Source organism: Mus musculus, chromosome 3 (assembly GCF_000001635.26).
Source record: "Mus musculus strain C57BL/6J chromosome 3, GRCm38.p6 C57BL/6J".
NCBI classification, from domain to species: Eukaryota; Metazoa; Chordata; class Mammalia; order Rodentia; family Muridae; genus Mus; species Mus musculus.
Genome location: NC_000069.6, coordinates 69,571,936 through 69,598,960, shown reverse-complemented (window position 1 = coordinate 69,598,960; position 27,025 = coordinate 69,571,936). Strand labels below are relative to the sequence as shown.

The 27,025-nt window shown below is 44.9% G+C and overlaps 1 protein-coding gene across 2 annotated transcripts; it reads left to right on the top strand.

Moving 5' to 3' along the window:
- B3galnt1 (UDP-GalNAc:betaGlcNAc beta 1,3-galactosaminyltransferase, polypeptide 1) lies at nucleotides 1–25,042 on the top strand. 2 transcript variants are annotated; one of them, NM_020026.4, is made up of 3 exons: nucleotides 1–159; nucleotides 19,570–19,635; nucleotides 23,001–25,042. In NM_020026.4, exon 3 carries the CDS (start codon nucleotides 23,035–23,037, stop codon nucleotides 24,028–24,030), a length of 996 nt encoding a protein of 331 aa, NP_064410.1. In that variant the 5' UTR covers nucleotides 1–159; nucleotides 19,570–19,635; nucleotides 23,001–23,034; the 3' UTR covers nucleotides 24,031–25,042. The 2 variants fall into 2 exon arrangements, with proteins under 2 accessions (NP_064410.1, XP_006501592.1); XM_006501529.4 differs by having other exon boundaries at nucleotides 153–633.
- The last annotated feature ends 1,983 nt before the right edge of the window (nucleotides 25,043–27,025 follow it).

Here is a 27,025-nt window from a genome sequence, read left to right as displayed (position 1 = left end):
GGCGCTGGGCTGCGGACGCAGGGACCCCGCGCGCGCGCGCGTGCGTGAAGGAGGCGCGCGCCCGCCCGCTCGGCGTGCGTGCGGCTGCGGGGAGTCCGTGTTCGCGCGCAGAGAGCGAGCGCGGGCCGCACCGTTGCGGGTACCACGGGCGCACGGGAGGTGAGTGCGGGGCGGGCGGGCGGGAGGCCGAGGCGGGGAGACGGTTGGGCGGCTGCCGAGCGCCCCTCTCTCTCGCGGCGCAGCCTTCTAGGTTCGTGGGTCGGGGCTTCGAGGCCCCGGGCGCCGCTCGCTCCTCCGTGGAGCGGGGCGCCGCGAGCTGCCACGCCCTGGGCTCTGGCCTCCGCGCCTGGTCTCGGGGCTGGGTCTCGAGGCTCCGGACGAGAGACTCGAGAATCTGGGCCACTTGGAGGGGCGTCCAGTGCTCTTGGCGAGCCGGGCCACCGCGGCCTCACGGATCCATCCTGCCCTGCCTTGAGCTATGTAAGCCTCGGGGGCCGAGGTAGTGGTGGCCTGGTTGTCACCGCGACCAAGGAGAAGTGGAGAATACTGTCCGCACGCCACGCCGATGGACCTGCTGCAGGCCCGGAGGGAGGAACGCACATTCTAGGCGGGAAAGGGCCTGTGGTCCCTAGGGTAGGAGAGTGCTTCCTGGGGGAGAGGTGGCGAGGAGGAAGGGAATGGGAGATTTGGAAAGAGGAGACTCCTAAAGATTAAGGCTACATTATTAATAAAAGGTCTGAGTGGAATGTACAAAGCATTGTAAAGGAACTCTTAGATGGAGGGAGCCTTACTTTTTCAGGCTGTAAAGGATGCGGCCAGCTGCAGCACGGAGAGCTAGCTGTGTTTGTGACTGCAGGACTAAAAGGTGCAGGACTAAAAGGCAGGCATTGATTTTTGACTTAAGTAGACCCCCCTCCCACAAACCCCGTTCCCAGCCTTTAGGAGAAGCAGCTTGCTTTGTTAGGAAACGCTACTGCCAAGTAAGGAATTGCCCAACGGTTTGTTTTTGGAGGGAGGTAGGACGATTTGCAGTCTTCACCCAGATGAAATCTGTGTTTTACCTTTGGGTGTCTAAGGCAGACGCAGGGAGTTTGAGCTCTCTGAAGTGTTGACACCTCATAACTCTAGGAAGGGGCCTTCCTTTTACTGAGAGAAAAGTGTGGCATTTTCTCTCTTTCACGTTGGAAGATTTGATTGAAATGAATGGCCACCAGGGAGCTGCAGCATTAAAAACTATTACATTATCGAAATTGTTCTTGGTTGTCGAATGGGACGAGAAGAGAGAAGAAGAAAGCATCCAGGCCTATCCAGAAAGGAAGAGCCAGCTGATGCTGATGCAGTTTGTCAGGGAGAGACCATTGATTTTAGCTGTGGTAGCATTATGATATAGTACTTAAAAAATATTTTCTAAAGCAAAATTTATGTGTTCTCTCTTCATGTATGCATGTGTACCAGAGGCATGCCTAGGGCCTGGTAAGGTCAGAAGTGGGGAGGGGGGCGGCACTGCACCCCCCAGAACTGAAGTTATGAATGGGAATAGACCCTCCACATGAGGGCCAGGAGCTGAACTCTAGTCTGCAAGAGCAACAAGTGTGCTTAACCACATGTCATCTCTCCAGCCTCGAGATAAATATTTCCTTAAATTCAGTTCTTTGCAGCAGATCTATTTTAACTAAAGCAGAGAATCAATCGCGCACGCGCTCTCTCTCTCTCTCTCATGTATTTATCTAGTGATATAATCTCATCTGAAATTCTGTAAGTGGATTTATCATGTTTTTAATTTGATCTTAGTTTTGCATTATATTAGCTGAAACTGCCCAATATGGTACCATATCTGGGTTTTGGGTATCACTGATATAAGCTACAAGCTTTAGTCTATTCTTATGTGTTTCTTTCCCCAGAAGGTTTGAAAAAGTGCAAGATTTAAGCTCTACTAAGCCATTTTGGATAATATATTTCCCCCCTAAAGTTGAATTTTTTTTATTAAGCACTGTGGTGCTTCAGGAAAACTTGATAACAGATTCTATTCAACCTTGAGTTTAGAGTAAATTCTTTATCTCTAATAAAATGCTTCTCTAGATGCCCAGCTTTCCCCTGAGGGGAGGGGCTCTTCTCTGTCCTGGTAAAGCTAGAATGGCACTTCAGAAATGCCCTTTTCCTATTTACACCTATACTCCGTCCATACAGTTTGCCGTGTGATAGGGACCTGCTCTGTGGTAAAGAGCCACATGGTACCATCCCACAGGTAAAGTGGACTGGAGGTCGGCGGGTGCCTGTAAGTGAGCCTGTCCACTGGGTGCTTCAGAGGTGTGGCTCAGCAGGGTATGGGCAGACATCTCCTTAGGGACAATGGAAAAGGGTTTCATTTTTAATAAAAGTTGCATAAGCATTGATTTGCTTTTAAAAAAAAAGCAAGATTCTTGCCTTATTCTGGATTAGAGGAAAGGGGAGAGACCAACTTGGTCTATTCTTCTTGAGCTAGTTGTTAGCCTAGGAACTCTCTCAGTTGTATGTCTCCTTTGCATCCTGAGGGGAACAAAAGACAAGATAAAGTGTAGTGGTTTGAATATGCTTGGCCCAGGGAGTGGCACTATTAGGAGGTGTGGCCTTGTTGGAGGGAGTGTGTCACTGTAGGGATGGGCTTTGAGACCTTCCTCCAAGAAGCCAGTCTTCTCCTGTTTGTCTTTGAAACAAGATGTACAACTCTCAGCTCCTCCAGTGTCTGCCTGGACGCTGCCATGCTTCCTGCCTTGCTGATAATGGACTGAACCTCTGAACCTGTAAGCCAGCTCCCGTTTAAGAGTTCTCCCTTACAAGAGTTGCCTTGGTCATGGTGTCTCGTCACAGCAATGGAAACGGTAATTAAGACATATAAGTTAGAATAACAACATAGAATATCATTGCCTTTAAAAGCATCTCATCAGCCTGCGGCCACCTGTTCCGCCATGACAGGAGAGCTTCAAACAGTGGTTTTGGCTACTGGTTTAGTTACAGACTCTGGTTTTGAAATTCAGTTATCCAGTTTCTTCTTATTGTGTGTGTGTGTGTAAGTGTGCATGTTGTGTGGAGATGGGTATCTTTATTCCTTGCTTGCTCGTCACCTTCTTTTTTAATTTAAATTAAAGATTTATTATTTTGTGTGTGTGTGTATGAATGAAAGTTAGAGGACAGCTTGCAGGAGTCAGTCTTCCTGTGCACCATGCGGCTTCAGTGGATTGAAATCAGGCCTTCATAGCTGGTTGGTGGCAAGCACCTTTACCCAGTGGTCTATCCCACTAGTCCTTACCTTATTTACTTGAGACAGGATTTCACTGAATTTCAAGCACATTGGTTTTGTTAGGCTGATTGGCCAGCAAGCCCCAGAGTTCCTCGTGTGTCTGCTGGACCCAGATTTTTGCATGGGTGAATGGTCTTCATGCCTGCACAGCAAGTGCTTTAGCAACTGAGCCATCTTCCCAGCCCCCCTCCTGCCCCACCTCCAGAAGACATTATGATAGTATTAAGATAATATTAAGTAGTCCTTTATCTTAGTGTAAGCTGTGTAATTTTCACCTTTGTTAGACATCAACACAGTCAGAGAGTACAAGCTTATTCCCTCCCTACCCTGCACACTGACTGCTGCTGGTTTGGAGGCGTTTGAACTGGCAACCTTTCCAATTTTCTCTTCCTGGGTTTCAATCATGAAACTCAGGTTAAACTTAAAGAGTCACGAGTCTTCAGCCTTGCACTGTGGAGTGCAGCAGTTTGCAGGATGCGTTTGTCTTCCACACTGCGTGCTGTCTTAGCCTCTGACACAAGCTGCCATATGAGATGTGTGAATGAATGAGTGAATGAAAGATTTACAGGTGACTACGGGACAGACAATTAGTGATTTCGCCTGATGAAGGAGATAGATGAGAGGTCCTGATGTAGGGCAAAGATGAGCATGTTAGCTAGAGCAACTCTCCTGCTCCCTTCTGGTGGACGAAGCTTTACTTGGCTTTCAGAGGCCTTTTGCCTGATTGGCGAGCTCTTTGTTCCCTTCCCAGTCTCCCTGCTTTGGCACCCTGCTCTCAGCCTGTCACTGAATGTGAGGGTGCACTCTTTCTTTGTCCATCCCCCCTCCCCCATCCAGGAATCTGGAGACAATCACCTTGCTTGGGGAAGATGGGCACACATTTGATATTGAAAAGGTTCAGGTTCTAGGTCCACCTATTCGTGGCTTCTCAGGTCTTCAAAATCTGGTTGAAGGAATGCACATTTTATAGTGTTACAGCAAAATGTTACTGTATAAATTGCCACAGCTACAGACTTTTCTGCAAAGCCTTACAAAAGAGAGAGAAAGAAAAAGAAAAAGAAAATAAAGCCCCCCCCCCCGCAACCGCACAACAAAGTATTAAGATGGATGGAGTGAAGGTAGGCAGAAGTTCCTTTCTGCTTCTTAGCCCAAGGTCCCTACACACCCCAAACCCCAAGTCTAGAATAAAGCCCTATCTTCAGAATGCTGTAACTACAAGAAAACTATCTTGGTAAACAGTATACGAAGCTTGTAAAGTTTTTTCTTTAAAAGCCCACTCATCAGCTCCCCAGCGCACGGAGGCAGCAGGCTTCCATTACCATCAGGCTTGGTGTCTTCTCTTCTCCCTCATGTTTTGGAGCACAGCTGATTGTGGTGCTACTGCAGCCAGCTGGGACTGAGGGGAGGAGCTGGGAAAAGGCCGTGGAGTATTTAAACTTCCTACTTACTGAGCATGTGCAGCAGTCTCCGGCAGAGGCAGTGGTGCTCAGCGCAAGCTTTTCCTTAAAGCCCATGAATAGCTCAGGGTCATCATTAAAAAGCAAGCAGTTGGGGCTGGAGAGATGGCTCACGAGGACGTGTACTGCTCTTGTAGAGGATGTGTGTTCCCAGCGTCCACATCAGGTGGCCCATGACTACCTGTAACTCCAGTTCCAGGGAATCTAGTGCCCTGGACACGTGCTGGTACCTGCACTCGTGCGCACATGAATGCACACATACATATAATTCACAATAGTTATTTTTCAGAAATTGAGCAACTAGAACTTTGTATGAACAGGAAGCCTAGGTATGACGGATCAGCCACTTTGAAGCTGGCTAGCTGCTGTCCTTAGATGTGTAATTTCCATTTTGTTCATGTGTTTAAGCACCTAGCTCTCAGCATAGAAGGCGATTTTTGTGTTCTCTTGGGTTTCTCTGGACCTTGTGTGGAGGAACTCCGCAAAAAGTGGGCTGAGTCAGGTGGGATTCCTAGTGTCTGCTGCTTCCTCATGCCCACAGATCTTGTGTCTGTGTCCCTAATGGTGGGAAAGTGACGTTGGGTGGGAAGGCTGTTGGAAATGTCTGGGGAGGAATCTGGAAAACATGGGCGTGACGTGCATGGAAGAGAGTGGCGCCTGTGTCCAGGTTTTCCTTTGACATTTCTGGTTCAACTCTGACGGCTTTTCATCCCTGAGGAAAAATAATGGTGAGGCCACACTTGAGGAAAGCGTGAAGAACCCAGGCCAGAAGATAAGAAAAGTTACAAGACTGTCACAGTGTAGCAGTTAGATTCCCTTTGGACAGGAGAGGACCTCAAGCCCCAGAGCTGCACTAACAGCTCGAGTCCCTAAGTTACGGGGACTCCAGTCTAGGTCAGACCACAGCTAGTGAACAACTTCAGCACCAATAAGTTATTGAAAATGGGACTTCACACCATTAAGAAATCTAATAATGGCTGGATATTCAAATGTCAAGGTCAAGATATAATTTGAAAGACACCAAATTCCCGAGGGGTTGGGAGGAGATCCTTTGTAATAGCATCTTCACATTAACATTACGATAGTAGTTGTACTCTTGCTTTAAATTGTATGCAGTCTGGGCATATCAAACATATAATGATATTTAAGAAGTAAAATTGAAGCCCTAATCCCAACTCTACCACTATAGTGAAGTGACTCAACACTGCACATTTAAGAAGATCTATTCTTCCAATAGCAAGTCAATAAAGCATCTGTAGGACAATTTCTACTGAAAAACTTAAATACCTTATTATTTGTGCAGTGCTGTAAATTTCCTGCAACTCTAATTTCTTTTTTAACACAAACAATGACTTTTTAAATATACACATTATATGCATTCAGTATTCAAGTAAAATTCCCTAACAGTTAATGACATTTAAAAAAAATGTGCAAAACTGCAAAACTCATTGTAATAAAATGTGTAAGGTCAAAGGGGCGGGACGTCTGACAGCCACTGGACTGAGGATGCGCATCATCAATCTCTAGAAAAAAAAAAACAACCTGCTTACTGTTGAATCTCAAGTTGAAATTTCCTGTGAAGAATTATAAAGTATTTAAGGAGAAAAACAAACTGGCAGCCAGCACATGAAGCATCCACAGTATGTATATGATTGAAAATTAATAAAAATAAAGGTAAGGTGTTGACTGATGTAGGGACTAATAGCACCTGACTCTTAGCACTGGGAAAGGAAGTCTTTTTAATGTTAAGGTTTTATTTGCTCTCACGAATAAAATGTAGCTCATTTTTTAACGTTGTTAAATTAAGTAACTATACCAGTTGCTATCTTGAATCAGTAAAAGCCAGTTTCCCATGGGTGCTCAGCTGTGCCTCAGAAGACAAGTGTCAGTTTATCAATGGGTGTATAGCAGGCTGGAGAGATGGCTCAGTGGTTTGACATCGGGACCCACATGATGAGTAAGAGAACTGGCTCCCACAGGCTGCTCTCTGACATCTACATGTGTGCACTGGCACTTGAGCACTCGTGCACACACACACACACACACACACACACACACACACTAATTGGAAAAACAATTGGAAAGATGCATATCCCTCAAAGTGGCTCAGTGCTCGCTCCTCCCCTGGGCTTCAGATGGAAAGGGTTCTGCGGTTGCTGCAAGTGCCTGAGGTGGGACATAGTAGTAGTGAAAGTCATGCCCAGAAAGGAAGGAGATCCAGTGCAAGATGACTGTGGGCGTGGAGAGACTTGTGGAGAGCAGAGCATGTGGGGAAAGAAACTGGAGTCCACCTGCAGCCTTATGGATGGCTTCCAGGAATGTTTGGGACACTACAGAGGACTTGGGCAGTGGCCACTTGACCTAGAAGAACCAGAAACCTCAGCTTGTAGCGGGCATGCTAATAGGAGGGAGAAACACCTTGGGTTTTACTTGCACGTTTAGCCACACTGTAGAGCATGTGGAGTCATATCACACTTGGGAGTAGCTGCAGGTTTTGTAAACAAAGTACAGGCAAATAAGAGCTAGAAGCACAGAGTGTGGGCGCTAAGAGCCGCAGCACATCTGCGAAGCCCTGTGTGCCGGCTCCACTGGAGGTGGTGGCCGTGCTGTGTTCACGAGGTCTTCACCACATCTGCGAAGCCCTGTGTGCCGGCTCCACTGGAGGTGGTGGCCGTGCTGTGTTCACGAGGTCTTCACAGAAGCCCCATGCGGAAGACATTGTTTCTCTGCTTCATAGAAAAATTAACCAGGGCTGCCAAGGTGAAAAGATCGGTAATCAAAGCTTCTCAAATTCCCTAAGTCTGTGAGTCTCTTGGGGATATTGTTTAAAAGTACTGACTCAAGAGCTCTGGGAAGAGGACTGGGGCTCTGTGGGTCTCACATCCAGCTGTGGTGACTTTACTAGAGTCATCTAGGAGTTGGAACCAGCCTCCCTGTGGTCTCTCCACCCTCTGAGCAGATTTGGTTGATGTGTCCTGGCACCCAAGTTATACAGCAAAGTGAGCCCTGGGTTCAGGGAAGGGGAAAAGAGTGGGGGGTCACATGGCAGAGGTTGTTTCTGTGAGCAGAGGAGTCTATCAAACTGAAAGCCTAGTGTACTGTGAAGACAACTAGTGTTAAACTGAGGAGTTTAGCTAAAGAGTATGTATGGGTTTATATTGCTTTGTGAATTAGTGTATTTAGCTTAAGACTGCTACTTCAGAATTTCCTTCAAAGATGTATTAATTGCTATGTGGGGTTCCCCACCCCTATAATTAATAGACACGACTGATATGTACAATTTTGACTGCTACCAAACCTAATATGCTTGGGATACTGTATAATTAAGATCTCTGTCCCCTTTGTAGATTGTGTATTTGCACACCAAATTGAGAAGCAGATCAGAAGTGCTTCTAGACAGATGTAATAGTATACACCCCCTTGGATGACCCTGACCATAGATAGCATGCTTAGGCTTAAAATTTAATGAAGTTTAGGTTTTTGCATTTTTGTGCTCTGTAACCCACTACTCCTGTGGCAAGCCGATTCCACACCCTGTCTGCAGCTGTCCTTGGCAAAGATCTCATAGCTCTGACTCCTCAGCCATTGTGGGCATCTCTAAGGCAATCTAAACTTCATTTTCAAAGCTTCCCTCAGTGGTCCCTCAGGGCCTCCATGTAGGCATCCTGGCCTCATGGCTGATCTCAGGCACTTCCCTTAACCTTTGAGGAAGATAGTACAGTCCCCCTTTCCTCCTGTCTCCTTCATAGCTCTAAAGCCAGCACCACCTGGCAGATGTTGCTGTAGCTTCTGCTGCTTGTTTGGGGCCCCGCTGGAGTTATGGTGTTTAATTTGTCTTTGCTCTTTAAGAACAGATAATTCCTTAGGCCTTTTTACAAGCTGTAGGATTGGCTGAGTGGGGTCTGCCTTAGGGGCACCATTCACACACACAAATACACACACACACACACACACACACACACACACACACTCCATTATCATCTTTTCAACACAACCATGGCTCCAGCATTATGTTTCTTAGTGTCGTTTTCTCCTCAAAGTGTACATTTTGCATTGCTTTTTGCCCCCTCGTTCCTTTTCATTGTAGTTCAGCATAACAGTGATTATTAATAACAGTATGACAGAATTAGTACTAAGGCTGTCTTGAAATCTCCTTTGCCAATGAAATTATTTCAAAACTCTTCCCAGTTTAACTCTAGTCAGATTCTTAGGACAGGAGCAGAAAGCAGTCACATTCTTTGCCAAAATATCACAAGAATGGTCTTTAACAACATTGCTGATAAAGTTCCCTTCGGAAACTTCTTGAGCTAGGCCTCCAGAGTTCACGTTGTTCTCAGTACTGCTATCTTCCAAACTCCTACTAGAATGTTCCATTAAAGGCCTTCTAAAGCATTTAACCACTTTTCTAGTCCTACGTCATAAAATCTTCCACTTTCCTCCAAAAGCCATGGTCAGACCTGTCAGAATAGTAGCCCACTCCCTGCCATGAGCTCCTGTCTTAGTTACTTTCCTACTTCTGTGAAGACACACTGTGACCTAGGTAATTTGTAGAAACAATGGTTTACTGTAGGTTTTCTTACCTCAAAGCTCACTCATAGTTACAGACCTCATCTAATAAGGCCACACCTCTTAATCCTTTCCAAACAGTTCCGCCAACTAGGGACCATTCTCATTAACACAGCCCAGTAATGAACCCCTCCTGAAAGCAGATTGCAAGCTCTGTTTCTAACACAAAGAACCAAAGGGTTTCCCTGAATAAAAGCTGGTACTGAGGAGTTGCTCCTTCCTGTCTTCTTGTTGATCTGATGGCGAGTTGAGTTGTGGGCTCCCCAAAGGAGTTCCCTCTGCTCTTCTCACTAGCTGCTTTCCGGCTCCTGCTTTAGGGACTCCGGCCGAGACCAGATGGTCTCTGTCATTGCCTTATTCCACACTGGGGGAGTAGCTCTTCCTCCAAAATTCCATCTATGGGCAGAGAGTTTTCCTTGGACAGTACTTCAAACTCCTTCAAAGACCAGTGCAGATGTCTGCACCTCATGATAAGTGCCCTTACAAAGTAGCCACTGAGTTGGGGGATGCCCTTTTTTGGCGTGCTTTATATATCTATATCTATATCTATATCTATATCTATATCTATATCTATATCTATATCTATCTATCTATCTATCTATCTATCTATATATATCTTTTCATATATATATATGGGAAAGATCTCAGTGGGCCAATAATCCTCTTTAAACAGACAAACAACAAACTGAGGCTCCGTTGAGTCAAAATGCCCCATGCTCTACTGAATATGCTCAGGCCAAAGTACCACCTCTAGTATGGCCAACATTGGCCAGAGGGTGGATTGTTTGGCTTCCAAATTCTAAGAGACCTTGGCTTCTTTCTTCCTGTGGCACAGGGAGAGTGCTGTGAGGCTCCCTGGTTCAAGCCTTCGTGTGCCTTCTCTCTGCTGCTCCTGTTCTACTTCTCTACCTTCTCTGCAGCCCACTCGACACTCGCCTTTCTAAATCCTTAGACTGAAAACTCTCCAGAAAGTTGTTGCTCTGGCTGGCTGAAGAGCACCCGTTCCTTGCCTGTCATCACTTCCTACCCCCCACTTCATCCCTTGCTAATCAGCTGTAGCTCTCCAGCCAGCCAGCCAGCCAGCCTCAGCCCAGGCCAGATAAGGGAGGTTGGTCCAGAATGCTTACATTCAGGTTCCCTTCCTGTGGCTCCACTTTGAATCACCTGACATGACAGCTCATGGCTGCTGCCCTCTTCCCTTTGAAAAGCTTTCTGTCTAGACGTCCTTCCCTCAGTATTCCGCTGGTTTCCTCCTTGAGGCTGGCTGTACCGTTGTTTCCCCAGCAGGGTTTGCCTCCAGGCTGCCAGAGGTAACAGGGAGGTAACAGGTAACCGCAGCTGATCCCACATGCTTGTGGCTTCTTTCTAACACAGCCTCTCCCCTCCCCCACTGCTGGAGCGTGGCTACGGAAAACCACGGTTTACCCTGGATAATAGTCTAGGACACAAAGTCCTTCCTTGCTTACAGTCCACTTTTACCTGATTCAGCTCTTAAGTTACATTTTAAAAGAGCTAGTTTGTGTCCAGTACTCACTTCTAAATCCCCCTTTTAGCCTACAAATACCCTCAGCCACACCTCCTTCTCATTCTCTTCCTACCACAGGGACTCATCCACCAGAGACCCAGAGCAGTAATCCCCTCTTCTGAACTCTATCCCCACCTCGGGGCTCCCAGACCGGCCACAGCACCACTCTCACAAAGCCACAAAAGACAAGACGGTATTTCAAAGGGGTTGGGAGAGTAAAACTGTACAGAGGGCAGAATCTTTCTCTCCCACCCAAGGAAGCTCTCTACAGACTTACCTTTTGGGTTTCCACTGGGGGACAGCCACTGTTGGGGACGTCAGGTCTACAGTGTAAACCGGGTTAATACATCCTGCGCGTGCGCATTCTGTCAGGTGTGTTTTTCTGGAGAACACTGACTAATCAATCCAGTGTGTGCGCATGTTTGATAGCACTGCTCTTCTACAGTGTATTTGGGGTTAGAACTAACTTCTTTTGAGACAGTGTGACTCCCCAAGTTTTCCCTTACTTATTAAATGTGAGTTATAAAATATATCTTTGGTAAAAAAATTAATATTACTTCAGATAAAGATTCATATAAAGGTCTCTAAAAGATTTATTATGCTAACAGAATTATAATTCCTCAATGCAAAATTCTGTAACATCAAGATAAAATGGACGGCAGATTTCTATTTGCAACAGTAAGATTTTCTTAAGTATAGATCGGTTCTTAGAAATGCTTACAAAAACTGACCTTAGGAAAAAGGCAGAAGAGTTTGTTTTATTTTTTTCACTAAATGGAATATTTAAACCTGTGATTTGACTTCTCCAGATGTGTTGGGTACGCTTTCCTACTGGGTAAAGCTATCACTTGCTGGGAGGATACTACTGTAACATTTCCCACCCCCCACTCCGCCCCCACCCCCCAAAAAAGTTGCAAAATGATTTCTCATGGGACATACTTGATAAATTACATAATAACTGTAAAACTTACTTTACTGCTCAAAAACTTAAATCTGTTTATAAATTTGGCCTGTTATATAAACTTAGGTGGGCCTGTTGTGCTGGATAGCTTTGGGTGCAGTTGACACAGGGTAGGGTCATGGGGGGGGGGCAGAACCTCAATTGAGAAAATGCCTCCATAAGATTGGGCTGAAGGCAGTGTAGCATTTTCTTAATTAATAGTTTATGTGGAAGGGCCCAACTGACTGTGGGTGGTTTTACCCCTGGGCTGGTTGGTAGTCTTGGGTTCTATAAGAAAGCAGACTGCAAGCAAGCCAGAAAGCAACACTCCTCCATGGCCTCTGCACTAGCTTCTGTTTCCAGGGTCCTGCCCTGTCTCATTCCTGTCCTGATGTCCTCTTGCCCTGGACTAGGATGTGGAAGTGTAAGCCACGCAAACCCTTTCCTCCCCAGCTTGCTTTTTGGTCATGGTGTTTCATCACAGCAGTAGTAACCCAAACCAAGATACATGCCAAACTCAGTCCTCTAGATTGTAAGTGAACAACTCTCATTCATGATTTGGAAGTTCTTCACAGTAAAGTCCCTGGGAAGTAAGTACAACAGTACCATATTTTATATTTCTCAAATCCTACTATTTTTGAGGGATGTTTACAAAGTTTCTTGCTATATTTCTCAAAGATAGAATGATGCTGATCTTGATTCTGTTAAGAGTGCAGGTGAAGACAGTATCAGGTTCCCCATATCTGGTTACTTAGACTTGCTGTACTCGAATCGTCTGGAGGGAGCTGCATTTAAACTTGGCTAGTCTCGATTATGGGTCCTGTCTTCTTCATCTGCTATTATGTGCTGCTTTCAAGCACAGTGTGTCTATTATTACATCAAATACTGCTGTGTTGTGCTGTGTTAGAACTAAAGTGAGTCTATAACTCTGTTGTCAGAATTTCAATGGTAAGTGTGCTAGTTTGAATAAGAGTGGCCCCTGGAGGCTTATATGTATGGATGCTTAGTTACCAGGAAGTGTGACCTGGTTGGAGGAGGTATGCCACTAGGGGTGGACCAGTATCTCTCCATCTCAGTCTTCCTCCCTCCTTCCCTCCCTCTCACTCCCTCTCCCTCTTTTTCTCTGCCTCCCTGCCTGCCTACAGATCAGAATTTAGCTCTCAGCTACTTCTTCATCACCACACCTGCTTGCTGCCATCCTCTCTACCATGATGTAATGAAACTGTAAACAAACCCCCAATTAAAAGCTTCCTGTTATAAGAGTTGCCTTGGTCATGGTGTCTCTTGACTGCAATAGAACAGTAACTAAGACAACAAGTATACAGAGCAAAAACTGTTGCAGATTCAGAGCCCAAACAATCTCTTCTGTCTGAGGTTCTTGATATGTTTTGTTCTTCCATTTATTATCTTCTTCAATATGTGACTTATCACTTCTGTGACCCAAACTCAAAACTATATAATGGGATTAACTTTAGGAAAGTCTGTAGATAGCAGCCCTGTTAAAACCTGTCTTTGCTTTCTGATGCCTTCCCTGCATCTTCCTCATCAGTGAAAAGTTGGCGTCTCATGAATACTCCTTGCTCTGGTGTCTATTCTGTTATTTGTTTTCTATTTAGAATATCTGTCCTTTCAGAGGATCTCAGGCCATGGCCATTTGTAGCTGGGTCTCCCCACACTTGTGTTCTCTACATTCTATTAGGTTCTGATAGAACCTAGTGGGGAAATCCCCACTCAATTCCCCATTTGGCGTGCACCCAAAAAAAAAATCACAAAGGACCATCTTGATATAATTACATGAGGCCGTTTAATTACGGAGCTCCGGACTGACATGCATCCCACACAGGAGATAACGGATGTCAACCACGAGGCTCGAAAGCTAGGGGCTTTTATGGGGTAAGGGGCTTAGGGGTGTGGAATTCAGCATAGCGACACACTATTGGCTTATTCAAACATCAGCAGAAAAATTACATGTACGTGCAGGGTGTCAGAGTTCTGTGAGTTGTTGACTCAGTTCAGATAGCCCTGTTATATCCTCACATTCCTCTTTATCTTTAAGGTTAAGCTGTTCCCAGGAATGTTTGAACTACGGGGCATACCCAGGTTTGTTTTTCTCTTTTCTCAGCCCCAGGCAGCCTCTAGGCTCACAAACAACCAGCAATTTCTGAGTACTTTATATGACTTACAGGTCTTGAAATTTCATCTTTCTTTCAGTTCTTGAGGGTGACCCCTCAGGAGCTCTAAAGGTCCTGATGGTGGTCCCTCAGGCTTTGCCCTACTGTGAGAGTGGCCACTCCAGGCCTTTTCCTGTTTCTGGGATTTTTGGTGACCACTCTTGGTTTTGCCATACTGTTGGAGTCCTAATGGCTCCCTCCTCCTTACTAGGTTCTTTGGCTTTCTCCTTGAGTGCTGCTCTCTCCTATCTGGACAGCCACAGTGATCTGATGTCCATCTCCTAAGTTATTTTAGAGTCTCAAGTTTTGAAGGAAAAACATTAGGTAGCTGGCTAGGCGGCCATTGAAAAGGACACCCCCCCTCCCCCACTGCATCTTCCTTCAAAACTTCTGATTCCAAAGGCTGCCACAGGCTTCCTGCATCGGACACTGCCCTTGTCCAGCAAAAGGTAATGAAAGAAATGACAACTCTAATTGCTAATAGAAACCTACCTTATAAAAATGAGAGGAGGGAGTGTCATACCATTCTAAACCTCCATTTGGGTTGAAATATGCCAATTACCAAACTAAAGTAATTTGATTTTCAGAACCAAAGTCACTTATTTCACTAGATTCTACCTCTCTACCCTGTTGACCACAAGAGATGTTTATCACTTAACGTTGTTTAGCTGGCATCAGCCAGCAGTGGGCCAAAATGGGAAACCTTTGAATCTGCCTATAATTACTTAAGCTGTAAGCAGATGGTTGGTGGACTCTGATTCTTACAGCAAAGAACCCCTCTGCAGGCTTTTCTTTGCATAACCCCCTATACTGTTGTTTAGTTGCTTATATGCCTTCCTTTCCTATAATGTGAAAGAAAATGTAATCAACACAAATGATTAGCTATTATTCTTGTTAATAATTCACTTCAGGTTTTGAGAGTAGGAACCTTTAGTCTTCATGTGTAATAAGCAGTAAGTCTGCTTACTGTGTGTGTCCTGGTTCATTGACTTTCAAAGCTATAAACCCATATCTCACGGTTGCTCTTTCACAAGGGCCTCTGTAGTGTAGGAGCAGTGGGCAGGCAGTAGACTCCTCAGGATTTGCTAGCCTCAAATGGGATATGCAGAATTCTATTGGAGTTTTCCCCTGTGATGGTTTGTATATGTTTGGCCCAGGGAGTGGCACTATTTGGAGGTGTGGCCTTGTTGGAGTAGGTGTGTCATTGTGGGCATGAGCTTTAAGACCCTACCTACTCCTAGCTGCCTGGAAGTCAGTATTCTACTAGTAGCCTTCAAATGAAGATGTAGAACTCTCAGCTCCTCCTTCACCATGCCTGCCTGGATCCTGCCTTGCTCCTGCCTTGATGATTCTGGACTGAACCCCTGAACCTGTAAGTCAGCCCCAGTTAAACGTTGTCTGTATCGACTATTAGCTGGAGCTAAGAAATCAGTGGTGATTAAAAAGAGACCAGCATCACTGAAGTGAAATCTTTTGGGAAGTCTTTTCTTAGAGCACAAAGAAGCTGTTTACCAAAGGTAGCCAAGGTTGTACCTCATGCTGCAGCTGGTCTTGGTAATGTGTAAGAGTCACCCAGGTGGTACTGGTTCTGAAGGCATGAAGGGGTCATGAAGAGCAGCTGAGGCTTGGCACTGTGAGAGGCCATGGAAGGCCATAGGTGAAGGTGCAGCCTCAGTTGTAGTTGATGGCCCAGGACTGAAGGTGTCATGTAAAGGATTTGAGGCTTGGCACCATGAAGAGAGCCTGAAAGGATATTGGTGAAGCCTAGTTGCAGTGGAAGACCCCAGTGTATTGGAGATGCCAGTACCATGGGCTTATCACCAAGAACAGCAGCAGCAGTGGAGTGGATCAACCTCAGCTTAGAGTGCTACAGAGGGCAGAGCTGGAGAAGTGACACCCTTTGGAGGAGCCCAGAAGATCATGCGTGGATCCTAGACATTGAAAGCTATAACACTGAAGCTGTCTTGGAGACCCAAAGATTTTAAAGATGCCAGAGCCATGAGATACATGCTGAGGAAAGCTGCTAACGGAGTGGAACCTGCCCAGGAGAAAGAAGTTTGTTGCAGTTAACAAAGATGAAAAAGGAGTTGGAGATTTGAAGATCACTTTGACATGAGACATGGAGATGTTTAGAGTAAGGCCAGCTGTTTTCCTCTCTTGTCTTGGGGATTACAGTTAAGTGATTGGGCAAATATCAGAAGTGTCTTTGAACTTTGGACTTATAACATTAAGACTGCTATAGACTTTGGGAACTTTGGAAGTTGGACTAAATGAACTCTTTTGTTATGTTATGTCTAGGTCTGGCCCCCATAGACTCATGTGTCAGGGAGTGGAATGTGATGGTTTGTATATGTTTTGGCCTAGGCACTATTTGGAAGTGTGACCTGGCTGGAGTAGGTGTGTCACTGTGGGCATGAGCTTTAAGACCCTACTCCTAGCTGCCTGGAAGTCAGTATTCTACTAGTAGCCTTCAGATGAAGATGTAGAACTCTCAGCTCCTCCTTCACCATGCCTGCCTGGATCCTGTCATGTTCCTGCCTTGATGATTATGGACTGAACCTCTGAACTTGTATGCCAGCCCCAGTTAAATGTTGTCCTTGTAAAGAGTTGCCTTGGGGGCTGGAGAGATGGCTCAGTAGTTAAGAGTGCCGACTGCTCTTCAAGAGGTCCTGAGTTCAATTCCCAGCAACCACATGGTGGCTCACAACCATCTGTAATGGGATCTGGTGTGTCTGAAGAGAGCAATGGTGAATTCATATACATAAAATAAATAAATAAATCTTAAAAAAAAGTAAGAGTTGCCTTGAATATGGTGTTTGTTCATAGCAGTAAAACCTTAACTAAGACATTCCTCCACCATGCATCAACCTGAGGCTCTCATGGAGATGATATGAGCTGATGCCTTTGAACAACTTGGTGTTCCTGTCACACAGCTGGGTCTGAGTCCGATGGCTTATATAGACACCTGCCTACACTCATTGTAACCATGACAAATGGACAGAATAATCTACTAGGTTCCCAAGTGTGACTCACAAAGAAGTATACAGGTTCTAAGATGAAATTACACACACGACACTCCTGTGGCTCCACACATGAAAAGTCAGAGCTTGCCCGGGAGGGATGCTAGAGCATCGTCTTAGCCCCTCTCACATGTGCTTCTTCCCCTGGGGTTCCAGCAGTGGGTTCCACCACCACAGTCTGTCTGCTCTTCAGCCTAGGGAGGGTGTCAGCTCTCTTTGACCCATGTGACATTGTGCCAGGTAGCAGTTGGTTCCTTGTGAATAACATACTGTTGCTGTTTCTCTCTTCACCTGCAAGAGAGTTTTAGGTGGTTCACTTTAGAGTTGACCTAAATAGAGTACTATTATGAGCCTAATAATAATCCTAAAATAATCCATAGAAGCCATTTCAGTGGGATGTCTGTAAAGGTCTCCCACGACCAGATTTCTTTGAATGGTTTTCTCATTGCTAGAGTCACTGAAAGCTAATTTTTCTAAGAGGTTTTCTCCCTGCTAGAGACACTGAAAGCTAATTTCTCTGAGTGGTTTTCTCTCAGCTAGAGACACTGAAAACTAAAGTAGATTCTTTGTTTCAATAACTTGATAAACATTGCATATTCTTAGAGAATACATCAGAAATCTCTCAGAAGCCTTACACTGAAAAAAGTAGATTGGGGGCGGGGGTGGCTGGAGAGATGGCTCAGTGCTTAAGAGCACTGACTGCTCTTCTGAAGGTCCTGAGTTCAAATCCCAGTAACCACATGGTGGCTCACCACCATCCGTAATGAGATCTGATGCCCTCTTCTGGAGTGTCTGAAGACAGCTACAGTGTACTTAGATATAATAATAAGTAAATCTTTAAGCCGGAGCAAGCGGGGCTGACCGCAGTGAGCAGAGGTCTTGAGTTCAAATTCCCAGCAACCACATGATATATATAAATATATATGTTTTGTTTTTAAGTAGATTAGGTTTGTTGGGATTACTTCCAGATGTTTTAGTCCTAGGCACTTCTGAGACTGTTACATCTCTGAATTAGAGGGAGCTGCAACTGGGAGCGAGCAGAAAGGGGGAGAAGGGAGAAGGGAGAAGGTAGACTTGTTTTGCTCAGTAACTGAGATGCCAGTTCCTTCTGTGAGGACACTGACATGCGTGCTGGAAGAGGTCAGAAAGGTTGTAAGGGTTGTAGCAAACTACTTCATTGTGGAGTAGTCACATGGCTGTTAGTACATTGTCTGTATCGACTATCAGCTATTATCTGTTGCTAGAACAAAAAAAATTGTGGCCAGGGTACGCTTAAGAAACAGATACATTTAGCCCATGTATTAGAAACCAGAAAGCATGGTGTCATGTGTTAGTGTCTCAAATGCGTCTATATGCTGTTCCACATAAAGTGGGAAGAGATAAGATGGCACAGGTGCCCACCTACAAGAGGGGCTCAGGAGAGATGCCAGGCCCACTGGGTAACAGCTAACCCAAGATGCCCGATTCATTTCATTGGGAACTGTAGTAATTTCTCTGTGAGGGTAGAGCCCCCTTCCCCTTACTACCATATAAACTCCATTACATTGGGGGCCAAACTGTTCAGATCAGAGTACTTAAGAGATACAGGGAAAGTCTTGAAGACCAGAGTGGCAATACCTACTTGCCACCCAGCACGTGGGAGGTGGGGTAGTGTGGGGTTGGATTTATAAGCAGATGTTTCAGGGTTTGCTTCATATACAACAGTGTCCTGAACCAGCAGGAGTAAGAGTCCCACATGGTGAGGTGTTGAACAGATGAGAGGGGATGAAAAATAGAGAAAACAGAACGAAAGCAACAGCTGGGATCAGCAGGTCTGGCAGAAGCCCATGACTGATGCCAGGCGAGGTTTTGTTTTTTTTCTTTTTCCTTTTCAGGACAGATTTCTCTCTATATCTCTGGATGTGCTGAACCCACTGTGTTGATCAGGCTAGCCTGAAACTCAGATCCACATGTGTCTGCCTCAAGGGTGCTGGGATTAAAGGTGTGCATCATCACACCTGGCCCAAGCAAGTTTATTAAGAAGCAGAGCTTCTTGTATCATATACACTGCTTGCAGGAGGGAATATGGCCAAGGTCAGCAGAGAGCTCAGTTAGACAGTGTTGGTAAACAGAAGTGGAATGCCTCAGACAGCTCAGGGGAAGACTGGGTGCCCAGGAGCTGCAACCTTGACTCCTTCCAGGCACTGACTGCTCCAGCCCTAGGCCAGCTTTGCCGAGCCTGCTCCTGGACAAGGACACAGGAATAAAGTTCCCTTTGTCCTTTCATCAGGACCCCTGAGAAAGTCCCAGGTGGGTCAGGCCCTGATTTATGATGTATCTCTATGATTGTTACATTTTCCAGTGTTTTTGTTGAACTCTGACCTTCACACGGGTACATGCATGCAGTCATATCCACACATGCAGGCAAACACAAAACACAGTGGTATGAAGAGATCTTTCAAATAGAAATTTTGCTGGCAACAAAATTTTCTTTGTTTCTTTTAAATGCTCCTCACTTAAAAGACATGATATGAGTGGTTAGCGATGGACTATAGTCCTAGGTGGCTGATTGGCATTTTCATGGTACGTACTTTTCTGGTTTTTAACTTGTAAACACTTTGTGTTTTGTTTTAGGTGTGAGCCTTCTAAGTAGCATATGGCAAAACGTTAGGCCAAGCTGTGACAGCCCCTGTGGTTAAGGTAAGCTCTCGCCTTGATGATGTGCGTTTACAGCAGCTGTCTTTGCGTTCCCTATCTGCCACACTTCTCTGCTTTCCTTCTCTCTTTCCATCTTCCCATGAATACGTGGTTTTTTCTGTCATTTGACTCAGAAGGTAGAGGTCCGTATCTGTTCTTCTGGTTATGCTGAAGGTTTACTTATTTTTTATTCTTCTTACTGAAGGTGTGTGTGTGTGTGTGTGTGTGTGTGTGTGTGTGTGTGTGTGTGAGAGTGTGTATTCTTTAGTATTTTTACCTTAGGTTTGCTTGCAAGTATGAAAGTGTAGCTCATGTGTGCAGTCACCACAGAGACCAGAAGAGGGCATCAGGTCCTCTGGACCTGTAAAATGGTTGTGAGCCATGTAGAGGTGGTGGGACAAAACCCAGGTCCCCTGAAAAAACAGAGGGTGCTATTAACCCCTGTGCCATCTCTCTCACCTCTCTCTCTCTCTCTCTCTGTGTATACATATATAATATATATTTTACACATTTTTAAAAGCAGAATACTATGTTTATCCTTATTCCTATGGAACAAAGTTTTTCATTTATAATGTCTTTTGCAGGCAGGTCTCTGTGTGTGTGTGTGTGTGTATGGAGACTAGAGATCAACATCAGACTTTCAGTTCTCTCCATAGTTTTTGAGACATGCTCTCTCACTGAACCTAGAGCTCACCAATTTGGTTAGACTGGAGGCTAGCAAGCGCCAGGGATCCATTTGTCTTTACCTAGCTATCCCGTGCCCCAGTGGGGTTGCAGGCATGTGGCACCATGCCTGGCATCTATGTGAGTGCTGAAAATCTGAACATGGGTCTCTGTGCTTGCATGGCACACATTTTATCAACCGAGTCATCTCCTCAGCCTACCACCTTGTCATTTTCTTTAACAAAGATTTTATTTATTTTATGGATGTGAGTACACTGTAGCTATATTCAGACACAACAGAAGAGGGCATCAGGTCCCATTACAGATGCTTGTGAGCTACCATGTGGTTGCTGGGAATTGAACTCAGGACCTCTGGAAGAGTAATCAGTGCTTTTAACCACTGAGCCATCTCCAGCCCCCACCTTGTCATTTTTACCTGGTATGTTAAGTGTAAATTTCACTTTGTGTGTGTGTACTTGTTCATGTGAGTGTTTGTGGGGAGGCAGGTATGTGTATGTGTATGAAAGCCGAGGGTGACGTCAGGTGTCTTCCTCAGTCATTTTCTACTTCATTTTTCCCCCAGAAATTTTGTTTTTGATTTTGTAGGACTGGGGAGTGGTTGCTCCCCAGCGACCTTGGGCGCTCAGCAAGCCATCTGCCGCTGAATTACAGCATTGCCTTCTACATTACTTTTTTGAGACTCTGTCTCTCACTGAGTCTAGTGCTCACTGATGACCAGCCAACAAATGCCAGAGATCCTCCTGTCTCTGCCTCCTCAGGGACAGGATGGTGGGAATGTGCAGCTTGAGGACCCTGCTCGCATGTGTGCGGCTCCTGTGTTTGACCAGCTGAGCCGTCATCTGACTACCACCTCTACCATAGCCTTCAACACCTCATGCTGGGCTGGTCCCCAACCATGAAATGATTAGTTTTGCTACTTCATATCTGAAATCTTGCTGCCATTAGCATTTGTGATGTAAGCATCAATGTTTTCCAATAGTCTCAGGTGACCCATGTGACTCCCCCGGGGTCATGGCCCACAGGTTGAGAACCACGACTCTGGCTCCATGGGAAAACTATTTTTGTTCTTGCCTTTTTCTTTTCTTGTAGCTGTGATTAGAGTCCTCGGTATGATTTCATAGTCTCCTACTTTACCTTTGCGTCTTGCATTCCACTCCTCCTTAGTTTCCATCATATTAAAATAGATCCTCAATAGCCAGGCACAGTGGCACATGCCTTTGATCCCAGCACTCTGGAGCTGAAGGCAGAGGAGAGGCAGGCACAGGTGGATCCCGAGTCCTAGTATTTTTGAAAATATTCTTTATATTTCATGTGAATACTCTAAAATTCACTTATAAAATAGGTACAGTAAAACCCACCTCTCTGAGCAAGGTGTGCTGGTGCTTGTGGGTAAGATACTGTGTGATATCTGCCGATCCAAATGAGCTTTTCCAAGCATCCCCTGGCTTGAAAGGATATGTATGAAAATAATTGAGAACATTAACTGAGAGCAATGTCTGACTTGTAGATGGTCACACCTCTGGTGGAAAGCCAGGACAGGCTAACTCTTGGGCTCCCAACCTCTAGCATAAGGTCACCTCCACTTAGTGGGACTTGGCACTGCACAGGCACAAAATCCAGCGTTTTTGCTTTGTTTTTATTACAAAACAAGACAGGAAATCCAAACCATCACATTTGTAATCTAGTGATCCAGAAGGTAAGAGGAAGCTCTTCTGGCGGCCCCAAACACATAAGCGCTGACTCAGTCAGCACATCCTTGTGGATGCCTTGCTCTGCATATGTGCATAGAGAATTCACTGGCATTTATCACTCTGTCTTTTCAGAGGAGGCTCATGTGCATCATGTTTATTGCCCCATATTTTAGTCAGTGACATGAAGAAATTATGGGAAACAAAATTTCAAGTAATGAGTGAACAAATCCTGTTGAATGACAGCTGTAATTTCACCTCAGAGGTTTCCTAATGATAGGCTTTTTAAATCATGGGTTTTTTTCCTGTATTATAAAGGATACCCATTTTCTGATTAAATTTTTTTTTGATTAAAACCAAAAACATTTATTAGGTATAATGTATTTTCTGATTAATTTTTATAGGATGAGTTGGTACGAGTGGTGTTGCTAATGTGGGCACATAGAGTGCATTCAGAAGACAAGTGCTTACTTAGTACAGCACAGTGGCCAGGATACGGGATCAGCTGGAGACTCGGTGATGAAGGAGAGGATAAAAGCAAGATGCTTTTCTACAAGAGGGGTATTATCAGCTATCAGAGGGTAGAATCCTGGCATTTGATGCAACTTAAATGGAATAAAATGAGGCCAGCACAAAGACAGAGATTTCATGTTCTTACTTGTTTGTGGAATATTTTTAGCTTCCATCTTTCTTCCCTTTTTTTTCCTTCCCATCTTTCTTTTTACTTTTTGTCTTTGAAACAAGGTCTATCTTAGTCACTTAGGCTGGTCTTGAATTGTGATCTTCTTGCCAAATCCTCCCAAGTAGCTAGGATTACAGTTATTCATATAGAATGAGAGGTGTTGTTTGAAAATGATTCCTGGTCATTTTAACCTGGGTCTTGATGTGCACGTCTGCATGATGGTCTATTTATGTGCATTAAATGACTGTATGACATTGACTGATGAGTTGAGGTTCAGGTGGTGGACACTCACCCAGCCTTTGCTCTTCCTGTAGAACCTGTGCCTTCTGAACTTCTCTGCTGCTGTGGATGGCCCCGGCTGTCTTGACTGCCCTTCCCAATAGGATGTCACTGAGATCCCTCAAGTGGAGCCTGCTGCTGCTGTCCCTGCTGAGCTTCCTGGTGATATGGTACCTCAGCCTCCCCCACTACAATGTGATCGAGCGCGTCAACTGGATGTACTTCTATGAGTATGAGCCAATTTACAGACAAGACTTTCGCTTCACGCTCCGCGAACACTCGAACTGTTCTCATCAGAACCCATTCCTGGTCATCCTGGTGACCTCACGCCCCTCAGATGTGAAAGCCAGACAAGCCATTAGAGTTACTTGGGGTGAGAAAAAGTCCTGGTGGGGATATGAGGTGCTCACGTTTTTCTTACTAGGCCAGCAGGCTGAAAGGGAAGACAAAACGTTAGCCCTGTCCTTGGAGGATGAGCACGTTCTCTATGGTGATATTATACGGCAAGACTTTCTAGACACATATAATAACTTGACCTTGAAAACCATTATGGCTTTCAGGTGGGTAATGGAGTTTTGCCCCAATGCCAAGTATATCATGAAAACAGACACTGATGTTTTCATCAACACTGGCAATTTAGTCAAGTATCTTTTAAACCTAAACCACTCAGAGAAGTTTTTCACGGGCTATCCTCTAATTGATAACTATTCCTATAGAGGATTTTTCCATAAAAACCACATTTCATACCAAGAGTACCCCTTCAAGGTGTTCCCTCCCTACTGCAGCGGGCTGGGCTACATTATGTCCGGCGACCTGGTGCCCAGGGTCTACGAGATGATGAGTCACGTGAAGCCCATCAAGTTTGAAGACGTTTATGTTGGCATCTGTTTGAATTTGTTAAAAGTGGACATTCATATTCCAGAAGACACAAACCTTTTCTTTCTGTACAGAATCCACTTGGATGTATGTCAGCTCAGACGCGTGATTGCAGCCCATGGCTTTTCTTCCAAGGAGATCATCACATTCTGGCAGGTGATGCTGAGGAACACCACATGCCATTACTAAGCCCATCCATCACCCATCTAGGCAAGGGAGGAAGGACACTGTAGACAGGGTCAGAGTTAGCACTGTGGGAAACTCGGGAAGTTGAGCATGCTGGTTTGCCTGGGCTGAAACTCATGGAGCTCCCTAGACAGGAGTCAAGGCCTGAACTTAGTGATTGCTTTCACAGAATTTAACTTGGGTCGTTTAAAGGTGACAGAGGAGTCAAACATAATGCAAACGAAGAGTTTTGCTAACCAAATCAAAGGGTCAGACAGTCTGGATGGCTCAGGCTGTAGATTAGAATTTCTTAAGATTTCCCTAAAAGAAAAACTAACTAGTCCACAGCCAGAATACAGTGTGGAGTTGTATTTATTAGACAGTATAGTTACATAATGGTTCAGTGTGTATCTTAAGTGGTTATTATGTAAAGATATATATATATATTTCTTGTAAAAAGCTTTACAGAGTTATATTGAAAACATTCATTTGTATTGTTTTCATTTGCAAGGTACTCAATGATATGGTACGTAAGAGTTATCAAATCAAGTATTATTTAATGTCATTTCAATTTTCTAAATGTTTAAAGGTTATGTATGGTCTCAGTATTATATGATGAATTGCCTTTCACATTTGAGCTTTGTTTTATTCACCACTGATCAGTTTAATTAATGTGGCGTTAATGTGACATCAAAGGTTATTACTGACTGTCCGTAATCTGTTGAACTCTGTTGCACTGTAAACATAGAGAATTAAAGCAAGAAAATTCAAGCTTTGTATAGTTTTTTAAAAATGTAGTCAGTGTTTCTCGATGTCACTTCATCTGTCTCATTATCCTCCAAAGAATTTGGGAATAATAAGAACTTCAGGCAGATCATTTCCTAAAGGCACAGAAGGCTGAGACGGTCTTAGTGTTTACTATCACAGTGTGTAAGCTAGAAAGGGGAAGTGGAAGACCCAGGTTGTATTGTTAACCCTCCCAGTGTGTGTTTTCTACTGAGTAATCAATTTGTCAATAAAGGATTTTTAAAAAGCAGAAAGGCCACCATGGAGTTGGGAGTCTGAGGCAGAGCCTGACTGAAGTCTGTGCTTTCACAATGCTGGTGCTTCCTTGTGGAAGTTCCCAAAAAGAGGAAAGAGGATTCCCCGTCCCCCATTCCAGGGATTATGCAGCTTCCTCGGAGAGTTGAGTAAGAACACGTAACTCCTTCCTATTAATTATCTGGCAATAAGTGTTCAAACCTTCCTCAGAAAATACAGCCTCAGGAGCGGCAGTCAGCTCCTGCGATAGCTGATTTCTAACTCCACATGGAAACTGCAGTGCTGTGACGGTCCCTAGAGTGAGCACGTGCCCTGTGCCCTGTACCCAGCACACAAGTGCCTTTCTTTAAGACTGGTGGGAGTAGTGACTTTTTTTTTTAATGAATGTATTTGATCAGTTTTTGGAGAGGTTTGGTATATTAAGAGATCAAGAGAAAATTTTTAAGAGAGAACTTTTAAAAATAAATTATTCTGCAGTCTAAGTCTCAGAAAAGCCAGACCCAGAGTTGACTCCAAATAAAGATTTTTTTCCCTAGAGATCTGTAAAGTGATTATGAAAGATGGTCAGATCTATTAAACATATGTTAATTACATGTTTCATAACTTTAAGCTTTTTGGGTAGTAAATACATTATATTATTAAAACCACAGCCTCTGAGCTGGTGAGAGGGCCCTGCAGGTAAAGGCATTTGCCATTGAGCCTGATGACCTAAACTTGACCCCCAGAACCCACGAAACAGAAGAGAGAACTGACTCCTGCAAGTGGTTTTGACCTTGACACGTGCGCCATGGCACACACATGCCCTGATTCCTTCTCAGTAAATAGATACATGTTTAAAAACCAAGCAAAAAAACCACACCACCATCTCTGTGGGCTATCTGAACGAACAGCTTTTAAAACTTCAGCCAAAGCAAAGTTTAATGCTAGACCCTGCCATTTGGGCTGCTGCGGCCTGTAGCAGCCCCACCATTCCGGAGCTGATACATGCCTGCCTTCCTGTCCCCTTTGTTCATCCTCCGGCACGGCATCTGGCTCCTGCCACACTGGTTAGCTCCAGTGAGATGATGCTACAGTTGCTCCCAAGGCTCAGGAGTGCAATTGAAGACCACTGTGTGTACTTCTAGTTCACGTTGCTTGCCAGCAGTTGCCTAGTACCCTGTGCCAAGTGTCATCTCATGCCAGGGCACAGGTTCAAGTGCAGTGGCCATCTGAAATACAGCATTCTTCCAGAGAAAAGGCAAAGAAACAAAAACAAAAACAGAAACTTTACTGGTGGAAATGGTAAGCTGGACGCAGTGAAGAAACCTCTGTCAAGGCAGGTCCATGGCTGGGGAAAGGGTTTTACTGTAGATGACTGTGAGAGAATAGTCCCAGCCACCTGGGGGAGTCGGCCATAACTACCTCTCAGAGACAGAAGACCAGAGAGAAAGGCAGGGGGAGGTAGTCACCAGGGCTATGGGAGCAGAGAAGTTGGCAAAAATGGCGGGAGACCTGCCAGTTGTATGGGTTATGCTGCTGTGGGAGGAGGCCAGGCTAGCTGGGACAGCCTGGGAACCAGCATGGGGTTCTGATCTGTCGGGGGCTTGTTTGAGTTCACAGGGAACTTGATGCTCTTTCTTGAGGCTGGAGGGCTGTGAGAACTGATTAAAAAAAAAAAAGCAATGGCTTTCCCTGACAAGCAGAAAGCCACTTTCCAAGGGTTCAGAGGGGTGCTTGGTGTTGATGGGGTCAGGGTCCAGCCTGAGCTAAGCCCAGATGGCAATCTTGGGGGGTTGGAACCTGACGGTGATAAAATACCATGACCAAAAGCAACTGTTTTTTGTTTTTTGTTTTTTGTTTTTTGTTTTTTGTTTTTTTTTTTTCCATCTTACTATGTTAGGTCAGTGGTTCTCTGTTTTCTAATGCTATGACCCCTTAATAACTTTAAATATCTCATGTGGTGACCCCCAAATATAAATTGAAGGAACTCATAATTACT